The sequence below is a fragment of the Rhinichthys klamathensis genome, unplaced genomic scaffold (genome assembly GCF_029890125.1).
Source record: "Rhinichthys klamathensis goyatoka isolate OS25496 unplaced genomic scaffold, OSU_Roscu_1.1 h1tg000006l_1, whole genome shotgun sequence".
Taxonomy (NCBI): domain Eukaryota; kingdom Metazoa; phylum Chordata; class Actinopteri; order Cypriniformes; family Leuciscidae; genus Rhinichthys; species Rhinichthys klamathensis.
Window position 1 is genome coordinate 8,896,667 of NW_026606559.1, and position 19,811 is coordinate 8,916,477.

Genomic DNA, 19,811 nt, shown 5'->3' on the forward strand with positions numbered 1-19,811 from the left:
AGGAGTTCGCTGTCAGGATCTCGGAGCGAAGCTTTAACGAACACGATAAGAGCGATGATTTAAAACTTACCATCCTCCTGTACGCAGATGTTAGATCCCGGAGGACGTCATCGCTCAGGATATCCAGCGATCTGACAGACACATGAACAACATCTGTTCATTCACTACAGTTCAAAAGTTTGGGGTCAGTATGATTTTTTGTTAAATAAATTAATTCTGTCATTCAGCAAGATAAAAGACATTTATATAGGCTGTGAGACAGAGGGTTGATTGGTACCATTTTGAGGGATTAAACCGCATGGTGATTTTTGTGTAGGTATATGACCCTGTATTTGAAAAATGTGTGATAGCATTAGATTCAAGGTAGTTTTTGGTTACGGAGGACGATTTTCAAACATATGTCAAGAAAAAGGATAAATGAATTTATCTTTAAATAAATTTTAAATTTTATAAAAAAAATTTTTTATTTTTTTTTATTTTTATAATAAAAAAATAATATTTTTTTTAAATAAATTAAAAAAATTATAAAAGGATAAATTTCTCTCTCTTGTAGTCACTGAACACCTTACCTTGAGGTAGGATGATATAAGTGTTGATTTCTAATGAAAGCTACCACGGATCGGATGCTATCACACATTTCCCAACACTAGAGATGTGTACCTTCATGAAAATCAAAAAGAAATTTAATCCCTCAAAATGGTACCGGTAGCCCAAATTTGGGGTCCCGTCTCATGGCATAATAATGTTATAAAAGATTTATATATTTCAAATAAATGCTGTTTTTTAAAACGTTTTATTTACCAAAGAATCATGAAAAATAAAATGCATCATGGTTTTCACAAAAAATACGAATCAGCACAACTGTTTTCAACATTGATAATAGTTCGAAATATTACTTGAGCAGCAAATCATCATATTAGAGTGATTTCTGAAGGATCATGTGACACTGAACACTGGAGTAATGATGCTGAAAATTCAGCTTTGCGTTGCAGAAAAAAATTACATTTAAAAAAAAAAAAAAAAAAAAAAAAAAAAAAATTATATATATATATATATATATATACACTCACCGGCCACTTTATTAGGTACCCCATGCTAGTAACGGGTTGGACCCCCTTTTGCCTTCAGAACTGCCTCAATTCTTCGTGGCATAGATTCAACAAGGTGCTGGAAGCATTCCTCAGGGAGTTTGGTCCATATTGACATGATGGCATCACACAGTTGCCGCAGATTTGTCGGCTGCACATCCATGATGCGAATCTCCCGTTCCACCACATCCCAAAGATGCTCTATTGGGTTGAGATCTGGTGACTGTGGAGGCCATTTTAGTACAGTGAACTCATTGTCATGTTCAAGAAACCAATTTGAAATGATTAGAGCTTTGTGACATGGTGGAAGTAGCCATCAGAGGATGGGTACATGGTGGCCATAAAGGGATGGACATGGTCAGAAACAATGCTCAGGTAGGCCGTGGCATTTAAACGATGCCCAATTGGCACTAAGGGGCCTAAAGTGTGCCAGGAAAACATCCCCCACACCATTACACCACCACCACCAGCCTGCACAGTGGTAACAAGGCATGATGGTTCCATGTTCTCATTCTGTTTACGCCAAATTCTGACTCTAACATCTGAATGTCTCAACAGAAATCGAGACTCATCAGACCAGGCAACATTTTTCCAGTCTTCAACTGTTCAATTTTGGTGAGCTCTTGCAAATTGTAGCCTCTTTTTCCTATTTGTAGTGGAGATGAGTGGTACCCGGTGGAGTCTTCTGCTGTTGTAGCCCATCCGCCTCAAGGTTGTGCGTGTTGTGGCTTCACAAATGCTTTGCTGCATACCTCGGTTGTAACGAGTGGTTATTTCAGTCACTGTTGCCCTTCTATCAGCTCGAACCAGTCTGGCCATTCTCCTCTGACCTCTGGCATCAACAAGGCATTTCCGCCCACAGAACTGCCGCTCACTGGATGTTTTTTCTTTTTCGGACCATTCTCTGTAAACCCTAGAGATGGTTGTGCGTGAAAATCCCAGTAGATTAGCAGTTTCTGAAATACTCAGACCAGCCCTTCTGGCACCAACAATCATGCCACGTTCAAAGTCACTCAAATCACCTTTCTTCCCCATACTGATGCTCGGTTTGAACTGCTGGAGATTGTCTTGACCATGTCTACATGCCTAAATGCACTGAGTTGCCGCCATGTGATTGGCTGCTTAGAAATTAAGTGTTAACGAGCAGTTGGACAGGTGTACCTAATAAAGTGGCCGGTGAGTGTATATATATATATATATATATATATATATATATATATATATATATATATATATATATATATATATATATATAAATAAAAAAAAGATTATTTTAAGTTCACAATATTTGATCAAATAAATGCAGCCTGGTGAGCATGAGAGACTTCTTCAAAAACATGAAAAAAAGAATCGTACTGACCCAAAACATTTGAATAGTTGTAGTGCTGGGCGATATGACGATATTATATTTTGACCTCTTGTATCTCTTTGCTTAAATATAATGCAAGGCTAAGAGTGAACTAAGGACATAACTTGCAAGCTATCACGTTTGAGGAGATTAGTTTAAGATAGTTTGACAGATGTAAGCTGTAAAGTACGGAGACCAAGAGGGGACATGTTCAGTTCACGTACGATAAGGACGTCATTAACTCGACAAAATGATCTTGTGGCCACGAAAAATATTCTCACACTCCCACAAGTTATGCCATGACCACGATAAATCTAAACCGCAGTAAAGGATCTCATCTTACTTGGACTCCAGCAGCGCCGCCATGTTGAGGACGATGAACTGCAGACAGGAGAGTTTGAGCTGATCAGCGTTGAACACGGTGGCGAACTCCAGCAACTCTGCTGCGTTCTTCAGCGTCACTGCACACAATACAACACTCACAGATTACACTAGATATTTTCAGGACGTGTTGTGTCCATGACTGAAGAATCTTACCGGATGAAAGCACCTCATTTCGGTGTCCATTTTGCACTTTTAGACTATGTATAGTATGTTATATGCGATTTAATAATAACAAAAATCAAGTCAAGTGCAAGATAAAAGCTTAATAGTCAAAATTAAAGGGAGAGTAGTTCTTGGAAGCTATTGTTTAATCTCTAAACTTTCCCAGAACTTTGTTTTCTCTCCATCTACGGTCTTGTATTTTAGTCATGGAACTTTTTATCTACATTACACAAGCCCACTCTCATGCTTTACTAGTTACTTGAAAAAAGTAATCTGATTACAAAGTAACTAGTAAAGCATGATAGTGGGCTTGTGTTTTGCTACGCACTTCATTCCACCAAGCGTTGTCTGTTTTCTTCTGATTTATTTAAATCCAGATTGATGAATTGATTAACAAAACATCGATTGAAATTAAGGTACAAATTATACAAAACGAAAAAAATTCAAACAAACTTATGAAGCGGTTAAAAATCGTCTCCGACCCACTCCATATCTCCCGACATATTGTATTCAATCCATTTCCATAATATCATAAAATTGTAACAAAAATATGAAACCAAATAAATTGACTTAAAGTCCCCATGAATTCAAAATTGACCATACTTGCTTTGTTTGCCTAAATTGATCGTTTTGTGGTGAACAATCCATCCATGCAAGTCAATCCACACACAAAAATTTTTTGGCTTCGTAATCTTTAAGCAAAATCTGAAATTTCCCCTCCCCTCTGCATTGGAGGACCTTCCCTGATGACGTAGGTTTAACGGTTTGGGTGTCTGCTTAACATCCGTAACCACACCCCTCCAACTGACAGTAGACAGGCTGAATGAAAACACCTACTTTTCTAGGTCCAATCAGGTGCTAGTTGGGAAAAAAGCCACGCCCACTATTTTGCCTCATTTAGTATTACGTTTCTCTCGGAAATACGTCACAACACTAGTAGGGGTGGAACGGTACACAGAAGTCACGGTTCGGTTCATACCTCGGTTCAGACATCACGGTTCGGTACGATTTCGGTACAATGGAGGGAAAAGCAAAACAAAAATGCAGAAGGCATTGTATTTTTTAAATAAGTTTTATTAATAAAGGCATAGAACCAGTTTATTTGTAGTGCACTGACAATAGTTTTATATAATTCGTTTATTAATTAATTAATAAAAAGACAAAAAGACCTTGCGATATGTTTGGTAATTGTACCTGAATTAATTTAAAATTAATTTGCTATATTTCAGATAAATATATTTGTTTTCCTTAATTTTAATTAACATTATTAATTAACAATGTAACATTATTCTCATCTGAATTATAAATAATTGATTTCTGTATAAAATAATACTACCATTAAAAACGCATTCGATTTTCTTTTTTAATCAATGTAGAATGTGTAAGATTAGTGCTCCGAGGACAAGAAATGAAAACCAATGCGATATGATGAATGTCTAAAAGATGGGACCCACAGAGTGTTTTGAAATGGAGTTGGATAAATATGTTTTGCTTTTAAAACAGTGTGTGTGTGTGTGTGTGTGTGTGTGTGTGTGTGTGTGTGTGTGTGTGTGTGTGTGTGTGTGTGTGAGAGAGAGAGAGAGAGAGAGAGATTTTGGTTGGGTGACAGTTGTAGGTTACAGTTTGACAAGAGTTTAGAGTGTGACAAAAGCACAATGTTGTGTTTTATTGCGAGTGTACACAAATATAAGTAAACACTTTGCAGGTTTAATGATCTGTATGAACAAAATGACGGAGTATGTTTTTTATGTTTCCACTGTTCGATCGAGGCCGCGCCTCGCTCTCTCACACACACACACACTCCAGCATTGCAATCTTGACATCGCAGCCTGTTCATTATGCGGTCACACCAAACGCGAATAGAGCGTTAAGTTCGACGCTAGTCCAAAGCGAATAGGATGCGCGTATAAAGCCAACGTTTGAAGTGAACGCGCGTTCAGAGCTAAGCCGATGGTAGCCTACAGATTATGTGTCCCTAAAGAACCCGCGTATCTAACGGTAGTTCCGCATTACATTAATTAATTTTCACGCGAGTTTTATTTATTTTTATACTGTGTATTCTCCGTGTAAATTCGTGCACCGAACCGTGACGCCCGTACCGTTTCGGTTCGGTACGAATACATGTACCGTTCCACCCCTAAACACTAGTGCTGCCGCGATTAGTCGACTTAGTCGACCATGCAAATTAGTCGACGGCAATTTTTTTAGTCGACGTGTCGTTTTACTATTGACCGCTATTTATTTTTGGTCTCCCGTCACAAACGGCTCACTGTAATTCACCTCCACACACCAGTCTGTGCGCCGTGCGCGCCCTGCTGGTTTATCTGCTATCATTTTCCTTCACGTTCCCGCCCGCCTTTTGATATGAAAAATTGCAGAGGCAGGTGACGGAGCTTTCACAGTGGGCTCGTTTGCTGCGGTCCGAGTCCGAGCGCGAGCGCGATTGTTCCCGGCGCCCCCCGCAGCGTTGGTCTGGTTTCACACTCAATTCTATCGAACCCTGTTGAGTTTGCGTGCATCTTATGCCATCGCAAACGTGCACGGCGCATGATAGAAAACAGAACGCGGGTCAATATACCGGTATTGTGTTTTTCAAACGGACTCTTTTGAGGAGACAGTGGATTTCCAAATGTGTTGCCCTGATTGCACGCGCAATGCGCGAATACACTGCAGACTCAACTTTCGCGTATCCAAGGTAAATCATCAACACTATCATCCCTTAATTACATGCGTTTTATTTAACTAAATGCATCATAATCAGCTAAAACGCATGGGCAGGCAGGTTACTTAACTTCCTGAACAAGCGCTCCCGAGTCCGTGTTGCTTTCACATTCACGCGAACCGCGGCACGGGCCCGCCATGCACGCAAGTGTAAACGCGAGCTACATAACTGCGTGCCTGCCTGCTTTCAGCGCGACTCATAGTGGGCTAGTCCAGACTCTCAATTCAATTCCAATTTATTTGTATAGCGCTTTTCACAGAAAATGCATTGCATCTACTTTACTATTCAGAGTGATGTTATCAGTTATGCTTTTCAGAAATGTACATAAATTAATCATTATTAGCTTACTGTACATTTTTTAAGGCAGAACAAAGAGCTAATTTAAGTAATACATACATGTTTGTTATTAGAGGATTAGATTAGGACTCTGACTAATATGGAATAGCCTAATGGAAATGCAGATATTTAATGCTTAGATTGTTAATACATAATGTTTTTGAACAGGTGACATTTTATGTTTTGGCCCTTCAGTTGAGTTCAAAATAAAATGGACACAACGAAATAAACACTTGATTTTTTTAAATTAGTCGTTTAGATTAGTCGACTAATCGAAAAATTAGTCGAAAGATTAGTCGTTAGAAAATTAGTCGTTAGTGGCAGCACTACACAACACTGGAGAAAAGTCGTTTGCAACTTCCGGTTCACGGGGACTTTAAATGGCTACATTACTATTACATTTACAACAAAATATCTGAACATGAACGACAAGACTGAAAGAGAGACTTACGGTTCTCAGTGATGGCGACCTCGCAGATCTCCTTCAGCCGAGTGATCAACAGCTGATCAGCCACCACAAGCACGTTACACACGAACTCCACATTCACAGACTCTGAGAGACACACAGAGAGACGAGATATGGCTTACACAGGAGAGAGGAAGAAACAGCAGGATATGACAGCAAAGCACAGCATCTGGGCTGAAACCTCTGACAGTGGGAGACTCGTCTGTGTAGATGTACTCCAGAATGACCTGCAGGACATCAGAGGTGGTGGGCATGTCGAGCGCAGTGCAGCTGGTGGCCTGAAGGGGGCAGAAGAGATTATATTTAAAAACAGCTCCAGTTCAGAGAGACTAAAGATGCTTCATGTTGCTCAATCGTACCTCTATCCAGGGGCTGCCCAACATACTGTTGAAGTACTCTGAAAATTTAATAGTGCATCTATATTAAAATATGATAACCACAGAACAGGAATAGTTCACCTGAAAATGAAGCAGTTAGTTATGTTCATAATGTTTCAAACGTGTATAACTTTGTCTAAACTGCTGAATGAAAGCGAATGGGGACTTTCAACCATAAAATTAAGGATCTTCAGCAAGGAACTTCAATTCCAGTCTGTTTCTCACAAAGAAAATAAATGGGTTACGAGGTAGTTTTCTAGTCATTTTTAGAGCTCTCCACTATCAGCTTAACATCTCTTTGCTTCCACAGGAGTCATTAAACCTGTGTTAATGATGACAGAATTTTAATGTGAAATGTCCACGAAAGAATAAAATCACTGCGAGTCAGAAATCATATTTAAATGTCACTTGAGTTTAGTTTAAACAGATATACACTACCATTCAAAAGTGTGGGATTTTTTTTTTTTTTTTAAATGTTAAAAGAAGTCTCTTCTGCTCACCAAGGCTGCATTTATTTAACAAAAAATAAAGTAAAATTGTAAAATATTACAATTTAAAATAACAGTTTTCTATGTGAATATTGTAAAATGTAATTTATTCCTGTCACCATTACTCAGCATGTCACATGATCCTTCAGAAATCATTCTAATATGATGATTTGCTGCTCAAGAATTTGTTTCTGATTATTATTATCACTGTTGAAAACAGTTGTGCTGCTTCATATTTTTGTGGAAACCGTGCTATTTTTTTTTTTCAAGATTCTTTGATGAATAGCAAGGATTATTTGAAATATCATTCTTTTGTAACATTACAAATGTTATAAATGATCAATTTAATGCATCCTTGCTGAAGTATTAATTTCAAAACTTTTAAACGGTAGTGTATTTATTTGACAAAAATGAAAATGAGGCTGTGTAGGCCAGACATATACTGAGTTTATGATTTTCCTGTCCAATGAAAGAAATTATTTAAAGACATATTTTCAATGCTTCATCAGCTAAATGGTTAGTAATGAGGTACACAGTGTAATAGACTTCTTCACCTTCCAACACTCACAGCTTAATTTTCATTTGAGTCAGATTTAATATGGTATCTGAATCATTTTGAGTAAAGTCTACGGCAGTGGACACAAGTGTGAAAGAAAACGTTTGGTCTCACCCAGCCGAGCGCACAAAACGCATTTGTGACAGGGAAACTCTTTCCCATCTTCAGAGCGCAGTGTGACATCACAGAGATACAAGCTGAGGACACACAATGAGAAGATCTGTATTCACAGCCAATCAGAGAGTGTATGACATCGACTGATGTTTCTCAAAGGAACAACACACACACCATTTTTTCTGGTTGAGTCGTAGCTTGTTGCCCGTCTTCTTCTGCGCCACACTGATCTTCCCATTTTCAAACTTCACTCCGTCAAGCCTGGTCAAACAAAAAATACAGTTATTGATGACTTATTGATTACAGCAATAGCCAATAATATCCCCTCATTTATATTTATATATATATATATATATATATATAAACATACACATGACAAATCAACAAATCATTATCCTGAATGTGCGTGAAATGAAACGTTAAAGGAGCTGTATGTAAGAAATGTATTTCAATTAATCATAAAATTACCCTGAAATGTCACTAGACATTAAGAAATCATGTACATTTCAAATACTTATATCACTGACAACAGTAGTCCAGCCAGGATATTGTCATTTAAAAAGTGCAGTTGCAGCCCTCAACTGATGTTGATGTTGTCATGTTGTGTTTTGGTCTGATGCTCCACCCTCCACCTATCTACCAATCACGAAGTCAGTAGTGTTGTGGCATCCGGGTTGCCAGCTCTGCTCTAGTTACCGCAGCTGCAGCTCGTCACGTTCCTGCTGGATCCTGCAGCCTATCTGGCAACCTCGAGTCAAGGAGGAGGGGGAGGGGATACACCACTCTACAGTAATTTGAAAGTGATTGCAGTACCAGTTTTGGCCACAATCTTACATACAGCTCCTTTAAATATGATTCGTCAGTTTCAATTGGTCCTATCCACAATGTTATCTTTATGACACAAGGTTGTAATACTTGTAATAGTGATTTGTGCAGTTGAATTTGAAAATGGAAGCAAATATCAATTAGTGGATACTTTAAAAGCCTAAACTTTATTATGTGTTTATCTCTGTTTTTGACCATATTGCAGGAGTAAGTAAAAACATTTTCTCAATGTGTATAGTTAAAAAAATTCTACACATTAATTCATAAAATGTTTATACTGACAAACTTGATAGAAAAAGGAAGTGCCTTTGTATTGTTTCATGCACTGTAAAAAAAATGTATGATCAGTAATTCAAGGCAACATCTTTAACTCATAAAAGAAAGTTGAAATTAACTAAATTATTTTTAAGTTATATGGAACTCAACTTGATTTTACTGTCAGTTTTAATATAATTTAATAATAATCTTTGTTCAGAGACAAAGGTAATACAGTTATCATCCTCTATCCCTGTTTTATGAAGGCTGTTTCAATTTCACATGCTTCAGTAATGTTTTTGCGTAAAATTATTTTAATGCGTTAAGAATTTTGAATTAATCGCATGCGTTAACGTTGACAGCCCTAATATATATATGCAGCGATAATATTTTGTGATAACTTAAACATGTTTTCACATAAGATACCTTGTTTTGACCAATATGCATGGCACGAATCCTTCATACAGATTGCATATAGGCTGACTATCTGCCTTGTTAAAGCAAATAATGACTATTTTTGGAGCGAGACACCTTGATTGACATTGTCGGTGAACTTTTAAGCTGAAAATACGCTATAAAAAGTGTCTCACCGTGCGGAGAGACTCCCCAAGCCCAGTTTTTTGGCGACTCCCTGCAGCATCTTCACAGGGTTTTGTCCAGGTTGACCAATATTTCCGTTCTTGGCTTTTTTCCCAGACTTAGTGTTTTTACCCTTGGGTTTTTCTGCTTCCTCACAAGTCTTCGCAGGCAGAGAGCGGTACACCTCCAGAGCAGAGCGGTTCTCCAGACCCAAAGCCTGGAGACTGTGGATGAGCTGCTGCTGTGGTTCGGGATCAGAGCGGGGCATGATGGGCCGGCTCCCATGCACCAGCATCTCACAGGAGTCGGTGTAGATGAAGTGAAGCGCGTGCTCCAGCATCTCAGGAGGAACCTTCTCCAGAACCAGCAAGTCACAGCCCACTGCATCTTCCCCTTTCTTCACCTCTCCATCTCCCTCTTTGCAGCCCTCGGGGAGGAGAAATTTCCGGAAGAAGTCCGAGCGCATGGACAGGATGTATTTGTGCGCTGCAAAGGTGCGATCGCCAGCCTGCAGGGTCACGTCATGGATGCTGTCGGTCTCATCGGCTTCGGACAGGAGGCGCTGGAAGTGCTGGGAGAATGTGGACCCAGAGGTGGTGGGAACTTCATACAAGCTGAAGAAAGGAGAAGAAAAGTGAATGTAGGGCTGCATGATTAAACTAAATAAAAGCAATATCATAATATGCCCAAGTGCGGTTATTGAATCACAAAGGGTGTGATTTAATTCAATAAATATAAGCACTGTGTGTTTAAGAGTGAAGTGCGGCACTGTGTTCATTTACACGTGAGCAGATCGTGATCCGCCGCCATCTCCATCTGCAGGTTTTCCATCAAAATGATGGTTTAATGTTTGAAAATGAAGAAATTAAGATAAATATTAGCATTGCAAACATACATTTGTAATGTAAAATAAATTATTATTTATTTTTTCTTTATTTCACCGTGAAATCATAATAGTAATCTTTTTTATTTTATTCAGTAATTTGTATATTTAATAATTATAATTATTATTAAATCGCATTTTAAAATTGCAATAATTTTTATTAGAAAAATCGTAATTAAATGTTTTTTCCCCCTATTCGCGCAGCCCTAGGTGAATGTATAACAAGACATGATTAAGATTGCGATCGGTTCAGAACAAAATACAGGATCTGAATGATTTTCATAAAATTAGGTTACATTAATGGTTCTTGAGAGTTTGCATTCTTACTTTTTTTTTGTACAGCGTTTACAGCACCACTTTACAAGCAACTCTACTTATTTTCTCTTATTTGAGTTATTGCAAAGGGGTTTGCTGAAAAACTACTCTACTACTTTACAAAGTACTTTGGTATTATGTTTCAATTTTAACCCAAAATGAGGCTATGTTAGCAATATGGAGAGCTAAACATTCACATGTAATTTCTGTTTTCAAAATCCACAAGTGAGATTCATAGAAGTATTTAACTTATGACATTCCAGGAAATCTATGAGGCGCCACGTAGGATTTAAATCAAACTTCGCTTATCAATACATGCATAACACACGTGCATATACACCTATAAATTACTCGCATATACATGTATACTATTGGATGTTCAAAATACATATATGAAATACCGGTACACGTGCACACTAATATGAAATTAATACCAATACATATTATGTTAGTAATGAATGCATATAAACTTGTGAATAACTTGCATATAGATATAAACTTGACGCACGCATACACCTATAAATACTCGCATATACATATAAACTTCCATGCACAATGCACATACACCTATAAACACTCGCACATTCATATACACTCGCTGCGCACGCAGACACACTTATACACATTAGCATATACATATAAACCTCCATGCAGACACACCTATAAACACTCGCACATACATATACACTCGCTGCACGCAGACACACTTATACACTCGCATATAGGCCTACATATAAACCTCCATGCAGACACACCTATAAACACTCGCACATACATATAAACCCGATGCGCGCATAAACATCCATAAAACACTCGCGCATACATACAAAATAAAACGTGGATGCATGCTTTAGTTGTGTATATATGTATATGCGAGTGATTTCATATGTGGATGTGCGTGAACTTTTCAGTGTAAAAGGAAGTAATTTCAGTGTAAAAGGAAGAAATTTCAGTGTAAAAGGAAGTAATTTCAGTGTAAAAGGAAGAAATTTCAGTGTAAAAGGAAGTCATTTCAGTGTCATTTCAGTGTAAAAGGAAGTAATTTCAGTGTAAAAGGAAGTAATTTCAGTGTAAAAGGAAGAAATTTCAGTGTAAAAGGAAGTCATTTCAGTGTCATTTCAGTGTAAAAGGAAGTCATTTTAGTGTCATTTCAGTGTAAAAGGAAGTCATTTATTCTTCTTCTTCTTTTGGAGTTTTATGGCGGTTGGCAAACCAGCTAAAAGGTGCATTTACCGCCACTAACTGGACAGGAGTGTGAAGCGTCAACACAGGGGGCGGAGAGATATCACGCAACACCTGAAATAAAGCTTGCCACAAAGAACCTGTCTTTTACTGTCTATGCAAAGAACCGGCGAAAGTAATGATTATGCATGAAACATTTGAATGGTTGATAAAGTTTATAAATTGATCAAGTTGACGATGCAGACTCGCCATCTTCGCTGTAGTGGCGGTGGCGCCTCATAGAAATCCCTTAGATAGCAATCATGTGTTTATTGTCTTCATGTTTCATCAGTCAAAATGTCTATATCTGCATGTTATTCATGGTACATAGCAATATCTGATTTCCATGTTATATCTGTGTTAGTCTGTGTTCTTCAAGCCATCTCGGGAATATTCATAAGAATGATGTATATCTATAATACAACGTTAATTGACAGCCTGTATCACAGTATAAAATTTTATAAAATAATATATTTTCGGTCTCACTCGGTGTTAAGAAGCAACATGGGACCACAGAAGTTATTTCAAACATGACTGACAAAAAAAAACTGCTCCTTTTTTCTTTCTGCCGAAGAATGTGCCGGGAGCCCACTGTTGCTATAGTAACTAACTACACTTTCACGCGCATCTAATTGACAGATAAATCATGCAATCTAATTTCACAGTTGTTGCTAATGTTGAGGTTATTTCAGCTCCAGTCCATACAAAGTTTGCTTTGCACATTTAATTTAACTGAATTGTTAAAGAGGTCAAGCTGTACCATTAAACTGAACTGTGTGCAAACTGTGCATGCATTTTAGACACTTACATTGTTCTTGCTTTGTCCATGCAATACCTGCATCCTTGTATGAGCCGAGGTTTCTATTTACTTCAGCTGCTCAGAGCTCTGATGATATCAATAATGAGCATAGCTCACTAAAATATTGAAATGTTAGCGATCCAGATTCAAAACGCGAGCACCAGTGATTGAATGTCAAAGTGCAGTTTGAACGTTTTGGCACCCGAGTCAGACCCGTCTGTTATTGGCTGAAGTGCAGGGCTCCACCGCTGTAGTTTGAAAAGTGCCCGTCAAATAATAAAATCGCACAGTTGCTCCGTCGGCACCTTTGTCAAAGTACTTTTAGGCCGTGAGACAGAGGGTTGATTGGTACCATTTTGAGGGATTAAACCGCATGGTGATTTTTGTGTAGGTATATGACCCTGTATTTGAAAAATGTGTAAAAGCATTAGATTCAAGGTAGTTTTTGGTTACGGAGGACTTATGATTTTCAAACATATGTCAAGAAAAAGGATAAATGAATTTATCTTTAAATAAATTTTAAATTTTATAAAAATGTAATAAATTTTTTACAAATTTAATAATAAAAAAATTATAATTTTTTTTAAATAAATTTTTAAAATTATAAAAGGATAAATTTTTCTCTCTTGTAGTCACTGAACACCTTACCTTGAGGTAGGATGATATAAGTGTTGATTTCTAATGAAAGCTACCATGGATCGGATGCTATCACACATTTTCCAACACTAGAGATGTGTACCTTCATGAAAATCAAAAATAAATTTAATCTCTCAAAATGGTACCGGTAGCCCAAATTTGGGGTCCCGTCTCATGGCCTATTTGTACTTTTGGTGAAAAATAAATGTAGCGAAGCTGAATACTTTATTTGTATTCAACTCAAGTAAAAGTAAAACTACCACAATTTAATTATACTCAAGAAAAAAAAGAAAAAGAAAAATGTACTTAAGTACGGTAATGAAAGTATGTGTAATTAGTTACTTTCCACCTCTGGCATTTTTTTAAAATATGTAGAACACTTGTATTATCTGATTGCTATCAGGATGTGTTTCAATTTGTTTCAACCAGAATAACAAAAAGTGTTTATGATTTCTTTTTATTCAACTAACCATAGAATTACCACATAGTTAAGATAACATAATAAACAGGTTTATCAACTTTTAAAAGGGAGGAGAGAATGCTTCTCATATCTTTTGTTGCTGAAATAAGGCAGTGAAAGTGTGTGTCCAATAAAACCATACAGTGTTTAGGCACAGATGTATCGGCCTGTTGGTAACATGGCTGAAACTGGTGTAATGTTTTATACTTCTGTTGTTGTTTGTCTTGAAAAACTGTAAATTTGGTACGATAAACAACTTTGATGATCAGAAGGAACTGGAACCATTTAGTGACATCAAAAAACTCAAAAATTCCAAACATGTCTTTAGTCATACACATCTGTGACCGTAGTCATAATTATCAGCACCTGGTTTTGGGATCGGCTTGCAATACTCCGAAGTTTCGTCCGTTCGAATCCATGGTGATGCTGACGGCTCTGTGGACGTAATGAAGCTTCTCCAGACGGATTCGTTCATAAACAACTCCTCCGTCTGAGTGGCCGGACACCTCCATGGTATCTGACACAACAGAGCATATCTAGTTAAATTCGATTTTATTTATAACGCATTTAGTTAAACTGATGGTCCCAGTACCTTTTTTGTCTACGGCTTTCTTGTACTGTCCCAGCCACTGTCCACTGAAGCCCTCTCCATCCTGAGTAACAAACATCATGCTGTTCTTACTCAGGGCGATGTCTGACATGAAGACCTGTCGTCCATAAGCCCAGCGACACTGCCTCACTGACGTGCCCGTGGAGCGCCAGCAAAACACCTGCAAAAGCATCAGAAAATAAACTGTGAAAATTAATAGAATGAATACAATACCAGCTAACTGGTGGTTAAAGTGATTGATACAGTGGTTGAAAGGTGCCTTACTGGCTCAAGTCAAATGAGTTCAAGAAAATATCTAGGGCCTTATGAAATCGGGTTTACTTTTTCTCAAAATCCTTTTTTTCCATTTTCATTTTTCTGGATTCTCCCTTTTTTTCACATTTCACATTTTATAGGTTAAATAAAACTTTAGTAATCAAAAAGCATATATAATTAACTGAAATCATAAAACATACAGGTTTAACAACAATTTCGTAAAAGTTTAACCATTACATTTTTTGTCCCCGTTTTAATGGTTTAATAAAATTTTAATAAATCAAAAAGGTTTTCCGGGACACTTATTCACAAGACGAATGAGCTAGTCCACAGGAAACTGTGTGTAACGTAAACTGTAACTGACTGTCATAAAACTCTGAACGCCACTGCCATTATATTCACATAATGCTTACCTTTGTAGGGTCTGGACCCATCAGAAACCCACTAATTATTCATTATATCCAAAGGTTTATGAAACTACAAAACTAACATCCCAAATGAAACAAACACCAGGGCTGAAACAGTGTCATATTACAGGGCTGATAAGGAGGTTTTTACGACCACATTCCTTTGACCACATGCACAAGAGAGAGACAATGGGAAGACAGAAACCCTCTTTAAAACAGACTTTTCTGCATTAATCATAGACTAACTGATCTATAAATGAACATGCTTCATAGCATTGTGTAAACGATTTACTGTCTTGTGTACTATTATGTATATATTATGGTATGTACCAGGGTATACAACCAACTAACGGTCAATGTAACCTCACATGTATCATGCCTCCTACCTAATTAATCCTCATTTAATGCAAGAGGTCCTCGCTGCAGCCTGTAGCACGATGACGTGGCTGGATGGTCCAATACGTATTGGATGGAGGTGTGTTTTGGTGACATAATAGACGCATGCGCACTAGTCAAGTCAACTTCATTTATAGCGCTTTTAACAATGTAGATTGTTTCAAAGCAGAGATAAACATATAATTTAAGGTAAATGAGATTGTTTTGGCTTTATAGCGGTTCTTAAATAATGTTTAAGAACTTGTGATAAACGCTGATGGCGTTCATATGCGCATTAAGAATTAATTAGAGTAGGTGTAGAGAGAGAGAGTTGGTGAACGATCGCACGTGCTTTGATCTTCCAAGAAGAATAAAGTAAGTTAAATATAAATGGTCACTTGAGTATGGAAGCTCTTTTCCGCCACAGAATAAAACATTTAAAAATATATAATTGCGACTTTTTCCTCACAATTGCGAGTTTATTTAACGCAGTTCTGACTATATCTCACAATTCTGATAAATAAAGTCAGTTTGCAAGATGTAAAGTCTCAATTGCATGTTATAAAGTCAGAATTGCGTGAAATAAAGTCAGAATTGCGTGCTATAAAGTCAGAATTCTGAATTTATAATAGGCCTACATAATTGGGAGTTTACGTCTCCCAATTCTGACATTTTTTCTCATAATTGTGACATAAACTCGCAATTGCGAATTATAAAGTCAAATTCTAAGGGAAAAATATTTTTTTAACCTGAGAATAGTTTAATATCTCACAATTCTGACTGTAGGCTATAACACGCAATTGCGACTTATGCAATTCTGACTTTATATCTCCCAATTGGTATTATAAAGTCGAAATTCTGACTTTTTTCTCGCAATTCTGAATTTATAACACATAATTAAGATTTTATATCTATCAATTCTGACATATTTTCTTAGAATTGTGAGATATAAACTCGCAATTGCGAGTTATAAAGTCAAATTTTACCTCAGAATAGTTCTCTCACAATTCTGACTTTATAACACACAATTGCGACTTTATATCATGCAATTCTGACTTTAGCCTATATCTCCAATTTGCGTAGGCTATTATAAAGCCAGAATTTCAAGTAGCCTCGCAATTGCGAGTTTATATCTCATAATTCTGACTTAACACGCAATTGCGACTTTATATCACGCAATTCTGACTTTATAACCTGCAATTGCGACTTCAATTCTGAGATAAAAAGTCAGAGTAGTGAGATAAAAAGTTACCTTTTTTATTTCTCACTCTGTGGCGAAAACAAGCTTCTATAGCCTACCATATGTATTGCAGACACTGAACAGCAAATTAAGAGGAACCATAGGCTACAGATCACTGTGGAAAAATGAGTAGGCTATAGCCATTAAAGAAGGAACTCTTACCAGGCAAAATATCAAGCACTTTTTTTTCACATCTGACAAGATTTATTTTCTTGATGCTGTTATTATTTTTGCATTTTCCCTTGAATGTGTACTGGTATCTTAAAATGTTTACAGACTTTATTGTATTGTACCTTTAAAATTACAAAGACAATTAGGCTACTTGATTCATTTTTGCTTCCACTCAACAACAAATGTGACCTGAATAAAATAAAATGGCTTTAAAAAACAAACAAAAAAAACTTGCGGTGCTGAGGACATGCTATTAATCTATCAAATTTAGGTTTAAAATCATGTGATTTAAAATGTTGTAAAATTAACTATTTTGCATAGCCTATGTGTGAAACTCGGATAAGCATCCCATTTATGTAAATAATTACTTATTTATCAATAATTACTATTTAGCAGTACTATACTACACAGGTTAGAACATCATATCAGTACAATATTGAGCATACATGTCACTTAAAACCAGCGCATGCGAATTATAATCCAGAGATCGACACTGCGCATGCGTATATGACGTCAGCAAAACACACCTCCATCCAATACGTATTGGACCATCCAGCCACGTCATCGTGCTACAGGCTGCAGCGAGGGGTGTCTCATTTAATGACACACATTTTGATGTACATCGCCTACTTCTAGAATGCAGTGTGGATGTGTCTATCTGAGCATTAATGAAGGTATAATCACGCTTGGGACAAAGACTCGTAAATTAACTGAAAGCAACCTTCCCACTCGGACATTTCACCGTGCTTATTGGTCCAGTCAACCCTTAGGAGTGGATCGTTCTCAGGCCTTTATTAGAGACAGTCCATATGTGACCTCCCTTTCTTAGTTTTCTCATTCGGCCGCAACACACTGCTACTGATACTGGGGAACCCTCTCCCCCTTCACGGGGGCCCAGGGCCCAGCAGGAGAGAGAAGACTCTCTCACAAAGAACCAAGGACAATCTCAGGAGTTTGTAACAAGGACTCTAACCCACCATGCAAGTTCATCATATCTTCTTCATCCAACAAAGAAGAAAATGATTGAGACTTCAACATCTGACACTCGCAGAATCATCAACAACTTCAGTTTTCAACAACTTTGATAATAGTGTACGCTACTCAGGCATGCAAGTATACTTTTGATTTGATGCTTTGAAAATGAAATGCTGATGTTCTTCTCATATAGTTACATGGAACTTCTCAATAGTTCCGTTTTCGGTTTCGTTCTATCACTCACCTATTTATGTATTCATGTGTGTATGTTGTTTAGTTTATTTATATTCATATAACTATCTATATTTAGTTAATAAAACTTGTACATAATATGTATTTGGTTCTGTCTTGTTTGCAATACCAAGTCACTTTTACGATCACGGTTTTTGCTACTTGCTCAAAGTGCTGTACATGCAAAGAAATAATTATTCTTCTGGGGCCATGGAAGATACCCTTTTCTTAGAAAAAATTTATAATCAAAAGAGTTCGTTGGACGAACTGATTAAATGATTGTAATATTAATTCAGCCACATCAAGTTAATCCAATTAACTGACCCAAATATTCATAATTAATAATAAGTTATTATTGATTATTAATATTTCCAAAAAGCTGAGTTCCTTACACCTTTTATACTACTGTTGAATCAGATCGAATGCATTAATATTATGAACAGCAGCTATGCTAATTATTTCCCATCTGCTTTTCTGCTGTTATCTCGGGACGCTAGTCCCGAGGTAAAAAGCGTTCGTCAGTTCCAGTTTGTATCCAGCCTCTCACGGAGACTTCAGATGCCCCAACACCTGCGATGAGATGACTAAACGCCTGTGAAGAGACGACTCGACGCCTGTGAAGAGACGACTCAACGCCGGCAATATGTTATGCCCTAAATTAATAGATGATTAACTAACTGTATTTTTCTATGTACATTTCTGAAATGCACTTTCTGTAAAGCTGCTTTGAAACAATATGTAGTGTGAAAAGCGCTATACAAATAACTTTGAATTGAATTGATTGAATATGATAGGCTGAGGCGCCTCACAAGTTAGCCATTACACTGTTTCCAATGGTAAGAGCCACAGACCCTCTCATCTCCCAATAATAAGACAATCTCTGCTTACAAACTGTGCAGAACGGGCAGGCACAAGCAAGGACTGGAATTGGGAACCCCTGGCCTGGACCACTCCATATCGCAATTTGATTAAGTGTAAAGTCCTACTTTTTATTTATTCATCCAAAATTTGCCAAATTCCATGACATTCCAGTATTTTTTTTTTTATGACTGGAGTATGCGATTCAGTCCATGTTTTCAGCATCACGGAAATCAAAGGGCTCTACATAATCTTAAGTCAGACTACTCAGAAAAGTAGTAATGCATCTCTCCTCAAAGAAACAAGCCACATGATTAGAGGGATACACCATTAAATAAACTGATGGAGTGACAAGCTGTGAAGATATATAAGCATAAAACTCTGGCATATAACCAGACAATTAGGCATACAGTGCTTAGCATAAGTGAACACACCCATGACTAAAAAGATGAATAAAAAAAGCATGGTTTTATTTCAGTTAGCCTAATTAGCTGTATTGATTTGCATTGAGAGATGATCTTATGGAAAGTACCCCATGCCAGTCTCTAGGTATGGTGAAGGGTGTGTGATGATCTGGGGCTATTTTAATACCAAAGGCCAAGGGAACTTTATCAGGATGCATAGTATCCTGGATCCATGAAATAACTGGCCTTTAAAAATCTAAATCTGCCTGCC

At 37.3% G+C, this 19,811-nt stretch overlaps 1 protein-coding gene across 2 annotated transcripts in view; it reads right to left on the bottom strand.

Moving 5' to 3' along the window:
• ibtk (inhibitor of Bruton agammaglobulinemia tyrosine kinase) overlaps positions 1–19,811 on the bottom strand; it is a 55,640-nt gene that overhangs the window by 18,204 nt on the left and 17,625 nt on the right. For both annotated transcript variants that reach the window (XM_056258205.1, XM_056258197.1), the window contains exons 10-19: positions 14,607–14,784; positions 14,381–14,531; positions 9,712–10,314; positions 8,216–8,302; positions 8,042–8,124; positions 6,866–6,903; positions 6,688–6,784; positions 6,492–6,593; positions 2,780–2,897; positions 71–131 (exon numbers count right to left, since the gene is read on the bottom strand). In XM_056258205.1, coding sequence (XP_056114180.1) covers positions 71–131; positions 2,780–2,897; positions 6,492–6,593; positions 6,688–6,784; positions 6,866–6,903; positions 8,042–8,124; positions 8,216–8,302; positions 9,712–10,314; positions 14,381–14,531; positions 14,607–14,784 — 1,518 coding nt within the window. The remainder of the gene's footprint in view (positions 1–70; positions 132–2,779; positions 2,898–6,491; positions 6,594–6,687; positions 6,785–6,865; positions 6,904–8,041; positions 8,125–8,215; positions 8,303–9,711; positions 10,315–14,380; positions 14,532–14,606; positions 14,785–19,811) is intronic.